Genomic DNA, 20611 nt, shown 5'->3' with positions numbered 1-20611 from the left:
AGTCCTGAGCTCATCCCCTCTCCATATAGGCCTGGGTGGGAGGACATAAGAACTTGGACCATTTTGGAGAGGTAGGGGAACGACCCTGATGATTATCAAAAACCCAGTTGTCACATAGTACGAAGGACCGGACTTCAGAGGGAGGATTGGGGAGGAATAGCCCCAGGAAGAATTGGTTTTGTGCTGTTCAGGGATGATAGGACCAAGAGACAGAGACATCACAGCTTCTGGACCTGGTGGTGTTGAGAGCTGTCACCACAAAGGGCTAGGTCAGAAGGTGGAAGTATATGTAGCAGTAGCAGGAGGAATTCTTGTCCTGGAGGCCATGAGGCAGGAACTTGCCTTGTGCCTTATAAGCACCTTTGAGGGCCTTGCTGGTTTGAAGAAAAGGACACACCCCCTCCCTGTGGAGAAGATTTGGTGCTACAATGGCAGGAGGTCTGGGAGGCCGAGCTGAGCCTTGTCATTGGGCCCCTTTGAGTGGCTCTGCCCAAGGCTCTGTCTTGAGCAGACACTGGCCTCAGTCTGGCCTGTTTGTACCAGCCCTGGATGCTGAAAGCTCTGCCCATGGCTGAGGCACAGGGAGGAAGGGGCTTTGGCTTATCTTGCTAGTGCCCTGCAGTCCCATCTCCTAATTGGGCCTAATTTTGGGGAGCTAGGGCAGGGGTGGGGTGGGGGGGAGTACATTGAGCCTTCTGCCTTAACTGAATTTCCATACCTCCTGTTGTTAATTATAGAGATGTAATAATGCAATTAGTGCACGATTAAAAAAAATCCCTGATATGATTACCATGGATTTAATATCACATGATATATCATTATATCGTTATGCAGTGACAGATGTAATTGAAATACACTTATTGGAGCCAGGGGTGGTGTTTCATTCAATCCCCGGCACCCCAGGGAGGAAAGGGCTGGCTAAAAAGAAGCAATGAGAGAGGAAATTGTAATGAAAACAAAGAAAACTCACAATGGAACTGTCACCCTGGGCAGTTGGCTCAGACTGACCTGCTCCCTTTGACTCTGTGACAGTGCCCCAGGTCCCCAGATGGGCCAGCCTCTTCCATAGGGGCTGAGGCAGCATGGCTGAGGAGCGCCGTATCTGGTTCCCAGCCCAGAACCCTCAGTGTCCCCAGGTCCCCTCTGACTTGGTAATGAAGCTCTGGGCACATGAGGGACATTCCTCTACCTGAAAATAGACTCAGGACCCTCATGGGATCAAACTGAGCCGGCGGCAATTCCAAATGCAGGCCCTGGACCTGTGGTGCAGCCCTGGCCTTCGCTGAGGTGGTGGGCCAGCACTCGAGAGGCAGCTGTCCTGCTGTAGGCAGTGAGCGGGAAGGTTAAGTACACAGAGATGGTAATTATCCCGCTCAGGTTCTGTTGATGGACAGAGGCAGCCGCAGCTCTGGGGCCCCTGAAGTATGTTGGTAGTCAGGGAACACTGTGAGCACACAGAACTGCCAGCTGGGTGCAGAGAGGATAGGTTTGTGTTACCTGATGCAAGTGTCCATCTTTTTGTTGCTGTCACTGTGCTGGCCAGGCCTTTGGTGGCCTGAGGAGTGGGGGCTACCCATAAGGCCAAAGGGCTCAGAAAAGGAAAAGGGGTCAGGAACAGTCTCCTTTGCTGACAGTAGGCAGCCGAGCCCCTGGTTGTAAGGACAGCTGTCAGGGAGTAGCTGCTCTGCTGGGTGAGGACAACAGTGGTTCCGGAAGGAGACTGGGTAGGACTGCCAGCAGCAGCAACTCCGGAAACCAGGCCTTCCTGCGTGGCAGAATTACAACCAAAAAGGTGTCTCTTTTTCCCTTCCCTTAGTGGAGACCATTCAGGGACACAGCAGTTACAACCCCTGCCCAAAGAATCTCCCGCCATCTCGGGGTAACAGATTTGTAAGCAAATCTAATGTTGCAGGTGCTGTTTAGAGTATGGTGGCTTTATAGAAGGGACGAGACAGGAAAGACTTCGTAAAGGAAGGTACTTTGAGTTGAGTATTGGTATAGGAATATGTGCTTATTAGGACAAAAAGTGGGAGAAATCAGACGGCCGTTCTAGGTAGGCTGAAGCGTTTCTTAGGTCTCAGGGACGTGAAACAGCAGTCCCAGGACTTAGTGGGTGGTGAGGGAGAAGAAGGGAGCAACATTGACCCCACTGTTCCGGTAGACCAGGTAGGTGGTAACGGCTTTCACTGCAATTTGGAGACCCAGGAGAAGGGGCTATTTGGAGAGAAGATGTTTGAAATAGGTTTTTAAATATATTGAGAATGAAGTATCCAAGTAAAATCCAGTTGGAAATGCCAGGTAGGCAACAGAATATGTATGTTCGACAGACAAGTAGAGGCAAGAAATAGTGATTTAAAGTCGGAGAGGCTGCGGGGGTTAGCTGCTTAGAACATTGCCCTATATGCCAAAAGGTTGTGGGTTAAACCCCCATTCAGGGCATGAGCCTAGGTCGTTGTGGGTTCGATCCCTGGTTTGGGCATGTACGGGAGGCAGCAGATCGATGTTTCTCTCACATCGATGTTTCTCTCTTTCTCTCTCTCCCTCTCTCCCTTCCTCTGTCTCTAAAATCAATAAACTATCCTCAGTTGAGGATTTAAAAAAAAAAGAAGAAGAAGTTGGAGAAATCGAAGACAAGGAAGTTGAAGAACTCACCCAGGAAGAGTAGTAGAGTGTAGACAAAAACAGGAAGAGAGAGCAGATGAGCGCACACATAGGATGACCAGATGCAGAAGAGACTGTATAGGAGATTGACAGGAAAACCACAGAGACATAAGAAAACTCAGAGTAGGACTTTGAGAAAACCAAAGGAGAAGGGTTTTAAAGATGAAGCAGGCTGCAAGAACCTGACACTGCCCACAAATGTGGGCAGCATGGTGAAGACTTGACTATAGCAGGAGCTAAGGGTCGTGTTAAGGCTGGAAACCAGTCTGCACGGGTTGAGCAGTGATGGGGGAGGTAAGTGGAGGTGAGCGGAGAAAACCTTCAGAAGTTTGGTCGTTGACAGAAAAGGCAGCATCTCTGGATGGCAATGTGGAGTGAACGGGTGACTTTAAAAATTATAATCTAATACTTACATAACTTTCAAAGAGCCTTGTTTTAAGCACTTTACATGCAATAACTCAGGTAATCCTCACGTCACCTCTGTGGGGTTTCCATTGGTTTTCCGGTTAGTATTGCTGCATGACCCATCACCCCAACACTTAGTGACTTAAAACAATAATTATTGATGGTCTCTGTCAATCAGGAACTCAGTAAGGGCTCGGGTCCTCTCACATGTTCGGAGTCAGTGGCTGCAGCGCGTGGCTGGAGCGGCTGGAGCTGGCGGGCTTCTCTTGTCACCTAGTCTCAGGCTTCCCTGTGCGGTCCCTCTGTGTGGGCTTGTTTGCCCTTCCTCACAGCGTGGCTGCCTCGAAGCAGTCTATTTCAGGGCTGCTCAGGGCTCCAGGGCCAGGGGGCCAGCAAATCAGGAGGAAGGGGCCTTAGCTTTTCTAAAATTATATAGTATTTCTTGAAATTACATAACATTTCTTACATTACTATGTTGGTTGAAACAACAACAAAAAAATCCCACCCTATTTAAAAGGGAGGTGACGTAGACTCCCCTTCTTTATGGTGGATATATGAGTCACATTGTAAGAAGAGCACGTGAGGTGGGAGATAGTATTCCAGCCATCACAGGGAAATAGGCTCTGCCACAAGTGGTGTGTTGGACTGAACCCAGAAAACAGAGAGGGAACAGCGTTCTCAAAGGCAAAGTGTGTTTTAGGTGACGGCACCAAACATATTTGGAGGTAGCAGTGGGACAGGCAGTCATGAGTGACCTCAGGTATACTTGGAGAAAAGAACTACCATTCCATTTTGGAACTACTATTCCAGGAAATTGAGGTTCAGAGAGGCTTAATAACTCCTCCAAAGTTACAGTGCCGATGACTGGCAGCACTGGGAACCAGTTCATGATTTGTCTGACTCCTGAGCCCGCAGGCACTGCCCTTCTGTAGGACCAGGCTCCTGGGCGGGCCCTCCTCGTGTTGACTTGTGGCCGAGGTACTTGGTTCATCAGCTACGGAAGAGTTCGCCAGTTAGATAGGGAGGTTAGGTGATGGGTATGTCAGTTAGATGCTCTCCCCTGTCCTCCAGAGCGCCCCATCTACTGCTCTGTCTGTTAGGTGTTTATGGGAATAGCAGTGGTTTGATTTGGTCAGCTTGGGAAATGGCCCAGAGGGTGCCAGTCCCCAGGGCTCTGGGTAAAGATCTGTTCCTCCCCAACTTGTGGAGAGGCTGGGTAGGTCGGATGTGCTGCTTTTGGCCTGGGAGCTCTGGGTTTCTGGAAGTCGCAGGACAGTCTGTGCTTCTCTCTGCAGTCTGAGGGGGGCTCTAGCTCCAGCCACTGCCCTGCCCACTGTGTATGCACGCCACGCTCAGTGCTTGGCCAGGTAGTGAGTAGGTGGGCAGAGATACCCCAGCAGCTGTCAATGCCTCTTCTTTCCTCTTTGAAGAATCTGATGGTGCCGCCGATGAGGGCTACTTCATCTATTAAACCCAATACACTTGTCGCAGCTGCTAAGCCCCCGTAAGCCGCCGGGCGCCGTGTTTGTGATGGGACTGACAGTGCATGGAGGAGGCTGATTATACACGATTCCATTTCGCGGGCCCAGCAATGTAATTTCACAGGGCGATCAGCGTTTGCATGTAATAGCAGGCTGTGCTGAGGTGTCAGAATATTAAAGGCGCTAATGGCAAAGCTCCCTGTTACACAGGGGGCCACCCGCCGCGCCTACAGCAGGGCTGCGTGGCAGGCCCGTCGCAGATGGCTGGCCACTAAGCTAATGGGGCAGCAGCCAAGGCGGGCAGAGCCACGAGAGGGGAGAGCCAGCCGGGAGCAGCTCGGCACCTGCTTCCCTACGCATGGAAATTGCAGCAGCTCAGGGGAAGGGAAGTGTGCGTGCCTGCCTGGCATAGGGCTGGGATGGCGCAGTTTGGTAGACCAGCATCTCTCACCCCAATTCCACTGGCCCGGGTAGGGTTTGAGCCCCCCCCCCCCGCCGAGACATCCTTCCACCTGCCGGCCTTCTGGTCAGGAACCTGTCAGGTGGGCCCCGATGGCTGGGAGAAGTGCAGCTGGCACAGTGGCACTCGGAGATTTTGGAACCAGCATGGAAAAGAGGCTCAGGCACGGGTCTTGGCGAGAGGCCTTAAAGCATCCCTGCCCCACACTGATCAAAGTCAGAAAGCTTCTGAGTCCCTTACCCTGACACCCCATAGGTTGGCAGGAGGGAGAGAAGGAGAGTGGGGATAGGAAGCAAGTGGGGGAAAGGGGCACCTCAATCAATGCCAGTTTGCACAGAGCTGGGAGGCAGCACTTCAAGATTTGACTCCTGTCCGTGTTGGCTGCCCCAGCAATGCCCGAGCTCCTGCCTGTGCACTCCCCAAGCTTGCTCCTGCCCTTCTCCTTTGCCCTTGCCATGTTTTCTACCTGGTGCCCTCCAGGAAGCTTTCCTAACCACCTCCAGTCCAGCATGGGCCCATCTGTCTCCACTGTCCCCATGGTAGCCTACAGGGGACAGCCTCCCTGACTCCTCATGCTCTGATGGTTCCCTGGGTCCCAGACTTGACTTGGCCAGAAGCTGAGAGAGAGCCCACATCATCTCGCCTTGAGCCGTACTCCCAGGAAGGCTCTGCTAAGAATCCTGGATGGATGTAATGCCTTAGGGAGGATGTTGGGAGGGAGTGGAGAATGGGAGGAGGGGCACACTGTGTGGGTATGCATGCCTGATGGTGTATTTATCTGGGGGGAGAGCAGGAGCTTTAGAGATGAGTGCTGGGGGGGTGGGCATGTGGGTGCAGGTACAGAGGGCAGCAGGTGAAAGGATCCAGACCACACGTTAGTAGGAGCACAGGTTGCTGTAGGACTCTATTCTCTGGGTGGCTCTCTGTCCGCTGGCTGTGCCTGGGGGGCACTCAAGGTGGCAGGGGGAGCTTGAGGTGCTGGTCTGCTGTACTGTGCCTGGAGGGCTCCGTGAGACTGGTACTCATGTGTGGCCGTACCTGGAGGAGACATTCCTGGGTTCTCAGCAGGGTTAGTAGGGAAAGAGCCCAGGCTGAAGGAGAGCAGTTTTAATTAACCATTTTTAATATCATTTTGGACTTTGGCTGGTATGTGAAGGTCCCGCTGGAAGCAGCATTTGTAAAAATTAAATCCCTCTTATTAGGAGCTTGGCAGACCCATGTGCCTGTGTTGCCCCTCCCCCTACCCACGCGCCCCCCCCCCGCCCCCCAGGAAGTGCTGGATGGGGCCATGTCATGGCCGCAATTGGTTATCACGCCTTATCTAGGAATATGAAACTGTGTGGCCCGACACCCGTGGCCACAGTGAAGACGCCAATTCATCTCGCCTTGGCTCTGACAAGCTAGACTGCCCTTCCTGAAAGGCATTCGTCAGGCGGGACCAGGGCTGCCGCCTTGCTTGGTGCCCCTGCTTTTTCACCTCAGGTCCTGGCTCTCCTCTGTCCGGCCTGGTCCTCCTGGGCCCTGCTGTCCTCCACCCCCCTGCCCCCATTCACACGTCCCAGTCTGGGGAAGTTCTTGGGGAGTCATTATTATAATAATAATCTAATCATGCTGACACGCGTTGGGGCAAGCGTCTAATGTTATCTGAAGTGGTCTTCCCGCTTAGCTGCGATAAGACTCGGGATGACGTGCAGATAACGCTGAGCTGCCCTGTCCCCGAGCCGAGAGCAGAGCAGGGGGCCTCAGCAGCCCTGCCGCCTGCTGCTTTAAGCCGGGAAGCGGCAGCACCTGCTAATGCAAGTGTTTAATATTTGATGGGCTGGGATAAAGCAGGATCACCTTCGAATTGAATTGAGTGTCAGCCGAGAATCTATTACTGAAATTCGGGTGTGATTTGACAGCAAAGTAGACGATGTTATTCTTCACTAGTTACTGCAATCTTCTCCCCGACATCACTTAAATATTTTTTTCTTTGCTTGAGTAAACACACATTATCCTTCTTTTTTCCCCTTCCTTCCCTTTTTCCTTTTTAGAGGGGAAAAAAACCCCATCCTGCTCGCCTTCTCCAGGCTGATAGAGTAGATTGTTATTTCTTTATTTGTCCTATTAAATGGAATTTCTGATCGTTTAATCCGGCCTTTGTAAGTGATTTTAAAGTACTTGAAAGCCGGCCCGCCGCTGCTCTCTGGCCCACTGCACTCCAGCCGTGGCCCTGACCATGCTTAGCAGCTTCTCCAGCTGTGCACCACCCACTGGCTGCTTTCCCTCCCTGTCTGTGTTCCCCCAGCTCTGCCTTGGCCAGTGACCTCTCCCCTGTCCTTGAGTCCCACACTCAGCTCCCAATTGGTAGTTGCAGCTGGGACCTGGGGCCGGGATCTGGGGAGGGGTTGAGGGGGTTGGCTGGGAAGTTGGGTTGTGGCTAGTACCTCTGTGGTCAAGGAAAACAGCATTGGAGGGTGCTGAGGGTGAGGTACACTGGCTCCTCACCTTTCAGCACCTGTGGGGCTGAGGCTGGGTTCCTGAAGCTGGGAATGAAGGGTGCTAGCTCCCTGCCCAGCTCCTTGGCCCTGGCACAGACTCCCGTCTTTTGTTTCTGGTCCTGTGCTGAGCGCTCTCCCTCGTGAAAGAGTCTGCAGTGAGATGGGGACCTCCTGGGCCCCATGATGGGCGGGGGCACTTCAGTGCCTGTGCCACCATGGCTGCAGTCACTTTAGTGTTGCCAGCAGGCTTGCCACCTAACTTCTGTGGACTCACCCAACCTTCACTCCTGTTGACCGCTGTCCCACATGCTTCCTGCCATTGGGAGAAGAGCAGCATGATATCTGGGGACTTCTAAGGTGAGGGGATGGGTAGTGTTTGAAGTGTCAGCTAGCTGTGTGAGCCCACTGGTAGGAAGAGAAGCCCAGGACTTTGCAAACGGGCTGAGCAGGAATTGAATTCCCGCTGGGCCACTTAATGGTGTTCCAACCCTTGTGTGTTTCTTGTTTCTGGATCTCAGTTTCCTCACCTGTGACATCAAGTCATAACGCCTGTAAGGGACTGTAAGGGAGGGTGCTATCCCTGTTCTGCCATGTACCCTACCCCCCAACCTCCCCTGGAGGTGGGCTGCAGCCAGGTGACACGAGTAGGGGATGGAGGGGGCAGTGAAGTGCTGGGGGTCTGAGCAGATCGATGCCCCCAGCACTTCCTTCCCCAACCCCAGGAAAACAATTAAGTACAGATCGATGGGTAGCCGCTTTGAATATGCATAAGTGAGCACTTGACCTTCAGCAGAGATCTGCTTCCCCTAACACACACACACACACACACACACACCCTTCATGTGTTCCCCTCACAGCTGCTTGAATCAACCAGGTGACCTTACCCCTCTCACATGAGCCCTTCCATGGCACTCAGCCTTCTACAGCTCGCCTGTCTCTGGTTCAGAAGAAACGACCATGGGCAGGTGGTTGGCCCCCTCTCACTCTGGTTTTCCTGTCTGTGACGTTTGAATACATTGGTCTGCAAGTCCTTTCTGACACCAGTCTCTGTGACCAGTGACACTGTGGGGAGGGGGGGTCCAGCAGAGTGCTGTGGACTCTGGAGAGGAGGGAATCTAAGGGTAAAGGGGATGGATACCTGGTGAGAAGAGGGATCCTCACAAGGAGGCTCTCAGTAAACGGGAGCTCTCTGGGTGGGGTGGCATCTAGGGAGGGCCAGGGGCCTCTGATGGGGAGATACCCAGGAGAAAGCTCTGGAGGAGGAAGGGGTTTTCTGATGGGAAGGGGACCCAGTGAAGGGACTTTCATAAAATGATGTGATGAGGGTAAGCCCTTGGGGGGAAGATTTGGTTGGGGGGGAAGGTGAGTGATGGGGTTGGTTTAGGGGTCAGGGCCTCTGTTAACCATTCTTGCCTCCTGTCTTCCAGGCTTACAGCTTCGCCATGGGCTGCTGGCCCAAGAATGGACTTCTAGACATGAACAAGGGCCTCAGCCTGCAACACATAGGCCGGCCCCACAGCGGCATTGGTCAGTCCCTCCACATGTCCCCCTGCCCGCATGCCCCAGTCCCCTGGTACACAGAGGGGTTCTGTGGCTCTTTCGGCACTTTATCAGGGTGCTCTCCAAAGCTGGGGAGAGCAGAGAAAGGGGGTGGAGTGAGGGGAGAGTGAAACCAAACCATTGGAAAGGGACTCTCAAAACAATATTTAGGAGGAGGCTGGGTTCTGGGCCTTGGGTTCAAGCCAAGGTACCCCTGCCCCCAGCTGCATCCCTGGTGGGTGGTGTCCTCAGAGGGGTGGGCATATGTCAGCTTACCTACCCCCCGTGGAGCTGGAGGAGACTGTTTAATATTGTTTCAAGTCTGTGGCCACTAAACTGGGCGATCAATGGGAGTTAAGGAGATGAATTATTTAAACCTCACCAGCTTTTAATTAGTCGGGGTCCTTCTGACCGATGGCTCCGTCCACAGGGTATTGACTCCCCCGCAGGAGCAGCAGCGTCCATTGAGCGGTGCCTGGGTTGGGAGGGGGCCACTTGGGGTACCAGGTGGGGGTGTACCCTCAGGGGGATTACTGCTTGGGAGGGGGCTAGAGTGGCCGTGGTTCTAGGCACTGGAGGCTCTGCTAGCCTCTGATCTGTCAGGATGGACATGTGTCCGTCTGTGAGTTTGCGTGTGTGTAGCTGACAACATCAGCTGCAGTCTGAGGGTGCATATGTGTCCATGTGATGTGTGTATCTAAGGGATGCGGGGGTGTGTGACAATATATCTGTGTATATTTTTATGAGGGCACATGTCTATGTATGGAAGCAACTGTCATCCTGTGTGTGTACCCATCAGAAAGAATGTCTGTCATTCTATCTTATTTAGTGTGTGTGTGTGTGTGTGCAAGCACGTGCATGCAAATGCTCTCAAGCTTTCAAGCAAGCATAGGTTTTGTTCCAAGTGGGGAGAAACAAGGGTATTTCTGGGCGGCAGTGTGACGAAATCATAACTCATGTACCCTTGGGGAGGTATCAGAGGTTGAGGGGAGGGGAATAGCAAGATACACTGGAAGAGTCCAGTTGCCGGCTATAGGCAGAGCCCCTCATCCTTTCCACAGACACCTGGTGGGTGCTGGGCATTCTGAGCAGAAGCTCCTGTGCTCAGGGAGCTCACCTCCTGGGAGAAGACAGAGACTGAACTGGGTATTTAACACCCGGGGCAGTAAGAAACAACGGGGCTGCCCTAGGGAGGTCTCTGTGTTCTCAGTTGCCAAGGTGGCTTCTACTCCTCCCTTTACATCTCACGGACTTCTTGGACGTCCTGTATCATTCTTGTTGGTCGGGGGAGAAGAAGCAGCCGATGGGCCTGAGGAATTTGGGAGTACCCCACAGCAACTGCTGTTGCCTCGCAGCTGCTGTCCTCTACAATCTAGAGGGGACCCCAAACCTAGCAAGGTGATATGCCTGGGAGGCTGGCAGGATGTTTCCTAGAGAAGAGGACACGAGGCAGGGGATCCTTGAAGGGTGACTAGGAGTTTGCTAGGCAAAAGAAATCAGGAAGGGTTTTCTTTTTAGGGGGAAGTGTGCGTATAAAGCCTGAGGGCATGAGGAAGCCTAGTGTATTGAGAAGACACGTCCAGACATCTACAGATAGTTTCCGGTGACTGGAGTGGGGTCTTCCAGTTAGGGAATGGCTAGCAAATCAGCAGGGAAGCAAGGGGGCCTTGAATGCCAGGTTAGGGTGTGGGGGTGAATATCTTTTGAGGCTTTTTTTCTTTTTCATTGACTTTATTGGGGTGACATTGGTTAATAAAATTATATAGGTTTCAGGTGTACAGTTCTGTCATACACCATCTGTGTGTTATATTGTGCATTCACCCCCCAGGGCAAGTCTCCTTCCATCACCATTCATGCACCTGTTACCCTCAGCTTCCTTCTCCTGGGGTGTCGATGAGACAGGGAGTTTGTGAGTGAGAGAACGGCGTGATGGGAGCTCTGGTTCAGAGTCACTGAGGCACTTCGTGCTGCACAAACTAGTTCTTAACAAGTGCTCAATAAAGTCAATCAGATAGGTGAATGAAAGAACAAATGAGTGGATGAGTCAATGAATGTGACGGGGAAGGGAGGGACCAGAGAATGAGGACCAGTGAGAGGACTAGCACTGGCCCAGGGGAGGAGGAATTGCCTGTAATTGAGTCTGGCCAGTGGGCAGAACCAGTGGGCCTGGGTTAACTCACCCTGCACAGCCTCGAGCTGGGTGCCCTGCTTTTGTGTATCTGTCCTGGGTGTTTCTGAGAGGAAGGGGTTCCTTGTCTCTACTCTTTCCTGCCTCCTGGGCCTCAGTGGTGCCTCTCTTGTCTCTTCACCCACATTGATTCTGGGTTAGGACCTCTGAAGTGTTCCTTCCTTCTCCATAGAAGAAAGTTTTTCCATCTGAGTGGGCCCAAGGGACAGCTGAAGGCTGAGTGACAACAGAGTGAGGGCTTTGGAGCCAGAAGTTCTGGTTCTACGACCCAGAGCCCCATAACCTTAGACGAGGGACGGTGCCACTGTCTTTCGGAGCTGTTGGGACAGTTTGGTGATGTCAGCTGTGTGAAGGGCTTGTGCAGTGCCTGGCACACAGTGGTTACTCAAGGACACTGGTGGTTCCTGGAGTTTGGTCTTTGTATTTTTGAATGAAGAGGGCTGCCCTGCCAGCTCCTGGCTGGCTCTGAGGTGCGGGCGAGGGTGCTGGGAAGGGAGGGAGGATGCAGGGCATTAATTGGGCTGGGAGAGGCGGGGATGGGAGGTGTGGGTTTTGAGCAGTGAGGTTAATGGCCCTCGCGCCAAAGAGACAGCTTTAATGAGCTTCAGCTGCCAGTGCCCCGAGTTACTGTGCGTGCTAAAAGGGTCGTGCTGGAAGAGTTTGATGTGGACTATTTCCCAGCCCTGGGGTCAGGGGTCAGCTCCTGTCACTGGCCACTCAGGCTGGTCCTCAGTGACATGGTGCTAATTAACTGTGTGAGGAGCTGCCAGCCCGGAGTGGGGAGTGGTATGTATATTGGGGGCTGGGGGTGAGGCAGCATTGGTTATGCTGGGCAAGGGTTCTACCGATCCCACGGCTTAGCCATCTCCAGGATCTGCTTCGTTCTCCCACAATGCCATGGAGGTGGCAGTGGCTCAGTGTGCAAATCACCGATGACACTAGTTTCACCAATGATCCTGAGCCTCTTTCTAAGGTATGTGTGGCAGGGGGAGCCTGTGGGGCCTGCCTGGCAGGGACTCCTGCTGAGCGGTGGGTGGCAGAGGTGCTGAGAGGGCAGGGATCAGGCAGGCTGGAGGGGCAGGCTGATGAGAGGGCAGGGAGGTCCAGCTGCAGAAGCGGCGGGGGGTGTTGGCATGGATGGGGTGGCTGAGCTGTGTGAGGGGGAGTGTGGGAATGTTCGGGCCGACGAGTGACCTGGTCAGAGTTGGGCTGCAGTCAGAACGGCCAGAGAGAGTGCGTGGAAGAGTAGTGGGGAGAGACTGCAGAAGGGGAGGTACAGTGGGGTACGTGGAGGTGATGCTTAATTCAGTGCTGGCAGTGGCTGTGGGAATGGAGTTGGGACCCGGTCAGCGAATGTTTACCTTGTACCTACTATGTGTCAGGAACTGTGATAAGTACTAGAAATATATTAGTAAAGATGACAGGCACAGTGCTCAGCCCCCACAGAGCTCAGAGGCACAGCCCAGGACTGACGGAGAGAGAGGGCTCAGCGATCAGGCGCTGCAGCTCTGGGAGTGAAGGGGGCTGGGGCTGTTAGCATGGCCCCTCAAGCAGGGGAGAGACACTCTCCACCCCGGGGAGTGGATTTGGCCGTGTGAACAGGGCGGTGTTGGAGCTGGTTGTGGGTGAGGAAGGGCTGCATGTACGTAGAACTGGCTGTTGATGGGGCTTTAGCTTCCACCAGGGACTGCTAAGTGCTGTGGTCCTTCTTTCATTTTAGCCAGGGGTCAGCAAGCACTTTATGTTAATTAATTTAATTGTCACACCAGTATTACGAAGGCAGGCACCATCATTCCCATTTTATAGGTTGGAAAACTGAAGCTTAATTAGTTTGGCGACTTGCCTGAGGTCACACAGCCAGTCGAATCAAGAAGTCAGGATTCAAACCCAGATCTGTCTAAATGCAAAGCCTGCGTTCTTACCACTGTGCTGAACTGGAGGTACCTTTTTGGTGTCAGGCTTTATGCTACCAACAGAGATGATAAGGAAGAAAAGATGCTCACCTCCCCCATTTCCTTGGTGCCATGGGAAACACACAGGCCCTGACAAAGCTGCAGTAGCAGCAACTGAGGAAGGAAAGGAAAGAGCCATTGCCATCCCTTCACTTCTGCTGCAGTCATGCTCAGAGCCAGGGCCCTGCCACCATTGGCGTCTGACCTCCTGACCTCCTTCTAACCCCTGCAGTTCTTATTCTATGAGTTGGGCTTGCTCTCCACCTCTTGGCTCAGGAAAACCTGCCCATCTGCCACTGGCCACCTCCTCTGGGAGCCTGGCCTGGCCTTCCCAGTGTGGGTGTACAGAACCCACCTTTAGCCCTGATTATGATTTGTTTGGTGATGATCAGGCCCCACATACTTGACCTGTCTAAGGGCAAGGCCCAGGCCTGCTTTCTTCTTCTTCCAGGTCTGCTTTCTTCTTCTTCTTCTTCTTCTTCTTCTTCTTCTTCTTCTTCTTCTTCTTCCTTCTTCCTTCTTCCTTCTTCCTTCTTCCTTCTTCCTTCTTCTTTTTTGAAATCTGCACAGGAAACATTAGTAAAATCTCATCAGCTGTCGGGACATGGAGGCCTCCTACACCTCTGGTTTCAGCTGGCTGGGAGGGTAACTGGAGCCTTCCCTGATGCCCAGCTGGGTGGTCCTGCCCTGGTTGCTCAATCCCTCTGCTCAGGACTGAGGAGGGCCCATCTGAGGCTCAGGGGGACACGGGCTTCCTAGACAAGTGGGCTGTCTCAGGAGTTTGTTGCCCAGCACAGTTTGGCAAGAGAGCTGGGCTGTCAGGATGGGGGTCTGGCCACAGGAGGACAGCACTGGCCTGTGGTCTCCCCTGAAGGAGTGGGGTGTCTATCAAGAGTCTAGTCAGAGCGCATTAGCTCTGTGACATGGATCTCATTAGCGCCCGTGAGAGGTGTCACTGCGGGAGAATCGTTGGCTCAGGGAGACTCTTGTACCAAAAGGAAGAAAGGACAGTGACAGCCTTTTCTCTGCCGCTTCTGCCGCCAGCTCCCTGGGCCGCCTGCCCTCCTCCTCTTAGTAGGGGTGTGGGGGTGCTGGCTAATGAGCTCATCTACAGTACAGCTTTGCCTTCCCCTCCTTGAAGCTCTCTGGGTCCCTCTGAAGACCTCAGGCCCAGGATTAGCACACACCAAACACCAGCCCCGCTCTCGCCCAGCAGGGAGTTCCTTCTGATCACCCTGCCTCTGCCACTGTGGGCAAGGGAAAGGGGGTGGGGCCAAGACAGCCACTGTGGCCAGTGGGAGAGAGCGTTCACCTTGGGAAGGCTCCAGCCCTCTGTGTCCCGTGACCGTGTCCACTTCTGCAGAGTGGGCTCTTTCTTCCCAGGGTGGTGATCTTCTCTGCACCTACCTTTTCCCCATGACATCGCTCATCCTGGTGGGGTCTCCATCCCTGTAATGAACCCTCCTCCCAAGGCAAGAAGGAATTTGGGGATTCTGGCCCAGGGTTCAACAGAATGTGGCATTTGTATATAATCTGATATTAGACTTTCTGGCTCAGCTAGGACTTCAGAATTAGCAAGAGCCTAGTGTCTGGGCTTCAGATAACTGGATGGTGGTGAAGGATTGATAGGAGGCCCCTGCAGACCTGATCTTCCTCTCCCTGGCTGTCCTACAGGGGCAGAGAGGTACTCCCCACGGCCCCCTGCTTCAGCCATCTTCAGGGCCCGGAGGGGAGGAGTCAGCACCGCAGCCTTGGAGAGAAGATACAGAGACAGCTAGAGTACAGGCTTTCCCAGCCCTAGCCCCACCCCTGTCAGTTCTTCGTGGTGCAGCCTGAAGAGAGTGAGGCGGGTGGATAGCCATGAGGAGAGAGTACTCTCCAGGCATCCGCAGTCCCCCCTGGCCTGCTCGGGTGGTGCTTGGGGGGAGGAGTGCACCCCTTCCTACCTGAGCTGGGAACCCTGGACCCCTGGACCCCCGGGGACACCTGAGGACTTGGTCCTTGCTGACACCATGCTCTAGTCTTCAATAGCAACCACAGGTGGGAGGTGGATAGATACATGAACGAGTGGACGGACGGATGGATGGAGGAAGGTTCTGGCACATGTGTGTGTTTGTTCTCTGTGTGTGATGCACTAGGAAGTACAATCTTTGTTTCCCTACCTTCCTTGCCCCAGGCCCCAGCCCAGCCTCCCCTTGTCTCTCTCTGTATCTCCTGTCAAACCATCGCAGACGTAAATGACAAAGAAATCAGAAAGACAGATCAATGCTGGCCAAATTAGCACTTGCAGATAGACTGTGCGGGGATGTCAGCGCCCTGACCCCTGGTGATCTTGCAGCCTCCACCGCTGATATTATGCAAATTGCATCCATCTGGCAGGACCCGCGTGCTTGCAGCTCCTACTCAGAGGAGTAATGGGCTGGGGGTGGGTGGGAGGATTGGAGCAGGAGTCAGTGGAGTGAGTGTGTGCGTGTGTGTGCATGTGTGAGCATGTGCTTGAGTGCATATGAGGGTGTGTGGTGCCCACCAAGCACTGGGTGGTGATGGAGTGATTGACAGGGCAGATAAGGGACTGCATTGGATTCCTTTGGGCTGGGGGATTAGGAGCAGCCACAGATGGGAGATAACCGGACTTCATTTCAGTTTATTTCCCTCCTTATCCCCTCTCCCCACCTTCACTCCCGAAAAACACAATCTCTCTAGTTTGCGTTTTCATCAATATTTGCAAGTCATTACCACTGGTTTAAGGTGAGAGACAATGTCAGGGCCCAGGCCGTGCCGGCTGCTCGCGCAGTCCTGCACGGGCCTGGTGCCCCGAGACTGGATGCCTAGAGCAGCCCAGGCAGCCTGCACGCCAGTGCATCCCTTCTCCTTTGCCCACAGCGCCCCTGGGTGATTTATACCGCACAGACCAGTCCTGATTACCTACCCCACCTGACCTCATGCCGCCTGACAACACCTAAGCTGGGCCCCTGTCCCTCCCACCTGTTGCTGCTGCGTGATATCCCTGCCTTCACATGTAGGCTCCAGCTTAGGTGCTTCTGCCCCTGGTACTAGCTGTGCCCCTGGGAGCTGTTCTTCCTCTCCTGTGGGACTCTGGGCCCTTCCTCACGGCTCTTCCGGTCCTTAACACTATTGCCCAGGGCCCAGGCCCCAGCTGGGAGAAGCAGGGCCTATGGCCTGCGGAGAGGGGATCTGGTCTGGTCCAAGACCCCATATGCCAGTATCCTTCCACAGCATCTGCGGAGTGTCAGATGTAGTAAAGAAGACTTTGTCTTTTATCTCATTGAATCCCCAAACCATATGCGACAGAAGAATAGAAGTCATCAGCAGATAGGAAACTGAAGCTCAGGAAGGTTGTCATTCACCCAAGTCTGCAGAGCAAGGAAGTAGAGAGCCGGAATTTAAACACACATCTTTCTAGGGTCAGAGCTCTTAACAGCAAGCCGCACTGCCTCACCGCTGCACCACCAACCCCAGACAGTCACACAGCACCACGCCTAGATCTGTTTAAAGGAGCCTTCCTTGTACAGTGGGCAGACAAGTTGCTTCAGCTTGTCGCCTCTGAGCACAAACCCTGACCCAGACCAAATCCCCCACCAGGCTGCACCAGACAGAAGGGAACAGGATTTAAACACATTCCACTCTCAGGAGCTGTGTGTCTGAGACAACTGGGCAGTTGCGAGGACACACAGACGACAGAATGCACTCAGCAGGTGAGCCTGCCCAGGGATGTGTCACAGCACGTGTTGTCTGGGCTCCTGCAGCTCAGGGAGAGGGGCTGAGCTGCTCAGGCCAGCCAGCTGTGGTGGCTGAGGGCGTAGCTGTTCCAGAAGCCCCTCCAAAACTGGGTTCCGGCTGTACCAACCCACCAGACAGGGTTGGGAGCCAGGAGTGTTGAGGACATGTCCGGGGACACGTGTGCAAGGGGAGCTTGTTCTAATGAGGAGAACATGGCTGCTAGTTAGGCGAGGGGCGGGCGGGGAGCCGCAGAGCTGATTGAAGGCAGGGGCAGGGGTCAGACAATTAGGCCCAGATCCGGCTGTTTGATGTGAGTTCTGAGGCCTCAAAGCCTCCCTTCAGCCCGCTCCCTCCACTCCCTCCTCTCCCTCCTCTTTCCTTTCTTCTTCTGCCCAAAGGCAGGAAGGATGGAAACGCTTACTCTCACTGTTACTATTATTAAACTCTGTGCCAGGCCAGCCAGACCCCAGGACTCCTGCCTATAGGGTCCCCCGCTGCAGGTCCTCCGAGGCTCCTTGGACCCCATGGGGCATCTGGCCAGTAGCCAAGGCCAACCTGAGGGCAGACACAAGGTGAGACCCAGTGTAGGATAACCCTTCTGCCTTTCTTGCTTCTGAGGTGGTAGTGAATGGGGTCTCCCAGCAGTGATTTGGGCCTGGGGCTGCCAGGGCCATGTCCCAGGCCTGCTTTGACCATCACATCCTGCAGCCACCTAGGTCTTTTCTGTTCTTTTTGGGGGTTGATGGGGTAAGGACATGGCTCGTGCATGCTCATACCCCATCACATACATGGTAGTCTGCAGCAATCGCCCTGAAACCTCACCCTACTGGGTAGAGATACATAGAGTCCTGCAATACTGTCACACTCGTACACCAAAGCAGAGTGTCCCCCTACCCCAACCAGGGTGTCGTAACCCACGTATTGTCAGAGTCCTACTCTAGTCACACACAGGGCTGCAGAAGCCCTGACAATCCCCTGGGCAGGGTCCTGGGAGCTAAGCCCCTCCCCTAGAGTAGCTGGGAACTGCAGGAAGAGCTTGTGTCCAGGGTGGGTACGGACCTTCCAGCCTCCCGTCCTAGGAAATGAGCCTTTCAGACTGGTACTGACCAGAGAGTGGGAGGAAGCCAGATTGGGGGGGCAGTGGGGAGAGGGAGGGTGGGAGCAGAGATAAATGTTAGCTCATTTCTTCCGTAATTAGTTACTCCCTCATCCCCGCGTTGTAATTGTGAACAAGCTGTAATGTTTAATTAGTCTGTAAATGAAACCCCAATTTCATAATGGCCTGGCTGACAGGGCTAAGTGAGCAGGGGAGGAGGGAAGGGGAAGTAATAGGGAGGGCTTGCAGGGGGTGGGGCGGTTCGTGGCATCACCTCCTCTGCAGCCCCAGCCTGGCCTCCATGGGGGGAGGCTGAGTGATCGGGTCCAGTACTCGCACTCTGCCTTTACTAGCTTCCCCACTGGCCCCTCTTACCAGAGAGAGGCAAGGGAGGGGTCCTGGCATCCTTATTCCACCCTCCACGCCTCCCCCTCAATTCTGTAGTCGGGATACCACAATCACAGCCCAACGTAGATGCTTCTGGTTGGACAAGCTGACCCTGGGGGCCCAGGCCTGTGACCCCAACAAGAAGAGTGCTTCCTCCCCAGGTCCAACCTTCCCCTTCCCCAAATCAACCTGCTAAGAGGCCTTGGCTTAGCACTTGGATATCAGCACTGGTCCTACACCTAAAGGAGCCAGTGATTGGCACAGGATAGGCCCCTCCCCCTCCAGCCCTACTGCTAGCAGATTCTAGGGTTCTTGCTGTGCTGACACCCCAGCCTGGCCTTATCTTAGTAGGTATCACAGCAGACTGTGATAAACTGGAGCTGCCGCAGGGGGGAGCCCCTGGCCCCACCTCTGCCTCATCAGTCTCTCCCTGTCTCCCCCACAGCATCCTCACTGCCCGCACACACCCCACCCGCCTGCCGCAACCATAAATCTCAATTTACGAGGGTGGCTCTGGTGGGGGAGGGAGGCCGTGCCGCTAATGACGGCTCCTCAGCCGGATTTTTCATGTTGCACAGTCATAAATTTTTAAGAACAGCATGGGCAGCATGTTAGCGAGTTATCGAGGCTGCCTCTGTGCTGGCTGCCTAGCTCCAAGAGAGCAAGCAGACTCTGGGTTGGGCAGACGAGGCACGTGGGGCAGGGCTGGGGCCCGGCAGCCAGACTGGTGTGGAGACAAGGGTAAAGCGGGGCCAAGCAGGCAGCGAGCGTGAGTCTTGGCACGAGGTGGGCAGTGCTGCCAGAGCAGCTGGGAGCCAGGTGCATGGGTGGGCTCAGGCATGTGGGCACGCAAACTATGATGTTGGGAGCTGCCAACAGATGCCTCTGCTCCAGGACTTGACACCATGATGTATGGGGAGCCTAAAGACATATGGATTTTCAAAGTGGCCACTTTGAATAGAATTACAAACCCTAACCGTGTGCACAATGAGGCCTCTGCCCTGGCAAAGCTTGGTTCATATACCAGGTGCCTTTCAGGATTGTTCTTGGGCACTAAGGTCCCTGGAGTCACCAAGAGAGGTTCCTAGGGAAATGCCTACAGAGGGGGCGTATCTGTGGATGTACTGGAGCCAGGTGCCTAGAGACAGGCTGGCTTCATTCAAGTTAAGGCTCATCACTTCCACTTGGGAAGTCCTGGCTAAGCCACTCACCCCCTTGGGCCTCTGGTGCTTCCGCTTTAAAGTAGGGTTGACGATGGCTTCTGCCTCGTCAGGCTTACTCTGAGGATTTGAAAGTGCTGTAAAATCCTGCATGCAAGTTAGCGTGGTTGTCTACTTAAATCTCTGGGGGAGCTCTGAGGGGAGTGTCTGGGGAAAAGATTTGTGCTGGGCATTCACTTTCATTCAGCCATTCGTCCAGAAGGTGTGTGCTTGCTGAGGTCTTCTGGGTCCCGGTCCGGCACTGGGTTTTCAGACGTGAGGGAAGTCCCTTCCTAGGACATGGTGTGAGCAGTTGTGGCTGAGGTTGCCATTGTTCTCAGCCCTGTGCCTGGTGTGCCCTCTGGGGCCGTGGGCCAGATCCCACCTCACCTCAGAGTGCTGCAAGGCCCCTCCCCAGCCCCCGGGCCAAACGCTCCTCAGTGGAGTTCCCTTTCTGTGCAGTTGAGGGTCGATGGTCTTGAACATCTTCCAGGAGCCCTGAGCACAAAGGCAAGATCAGAGGTTGCTCCGTCAGCAGCCTTGAGCATGCTGTTTGTATTGGTGTGTTTGAGTGACTCCACGGTGATCCACGGGAGAGATGTTGGTTGCTGAGGGAGAAGAGCATCCCCAGACTGGGCCTTGTTGGTGCAGAGGCAGGGCCTGTGCCTTCTCGAGCCACTCTCACGCTCCCTGTCCTCCAGCACAGTGCCTGCCCTCGTTTCTTGGAACCTGCCGTGCCTTCTCTCACCTTATGGTTTCCCACATTCATTGTTCCCTTGGGAGCCTCCCTTCCCACCCCTTGTCCTGATTAATGCCCACTCACCCTTCGGAACACAGCTCAGGTTTTGCTCCCCCAGGGAAGTCTTCCCCTTCCCCCTGTGCACTCCACAGCACCCTGCACTCCCTTCACACACTGTCATGTCATAATTAAGAAATGAGTTGTTTAATGCCCCCCCATAGATTGTAAGTTCCCTGAGGGCAGGGACTCACATCTGTTTTGTTCAGCTTGTATCCCCAAAGCA

The 20611-nt window shown here is 54.1% G+C and overlaps 1 protein-coding gene across 8 annotated transcripts in view; it reads left to right on the top strand.

Moving 5' to 3' along the window:
* Positions 1-20611, top strand: part of ERI3 (ERI1 exoribonuclease family member 3) — a 122192-nt gene that overhangs the window by 88427 nt on the left and 13154 nt on the right. For all 8 annotated transcript variants that reach the window (XM_045860010.1, XM_045860006.1, XM_045860009.1 and 5 more), the window contains one exon: positions 8915-9014. In XM_045860010.1, coding sequence (XP_045715966.1) covers positions 8915-9014 — 100 coding nt within the window. The remainder of the gene's footprint in view (positions 1-8914; positions 9015-20611) is intronic.

Source organism: Phyllostomus hastatus, unplaced genomic scaffold (assembly GCF_019186645.2).
Source record: "Phyllostomus hastatus isolate PE091 unplaced genomic scaffold, TTU_PhHast_1.1 phas_scaffold_182, whole genome shotgun sequence".
Taxonomy (NCBI): domain Eukaryota; kingdom Metazoa; phylum Chordata; class Mammalia; order Chiroptera; family Phyllostomidae; genus Phyllostomus; species Phyllostomus hastatus.
Note: the sequence above shows the minus strand (reverse complement) of the source record. Positions and strands in the feature narration are given on the sequence as shown.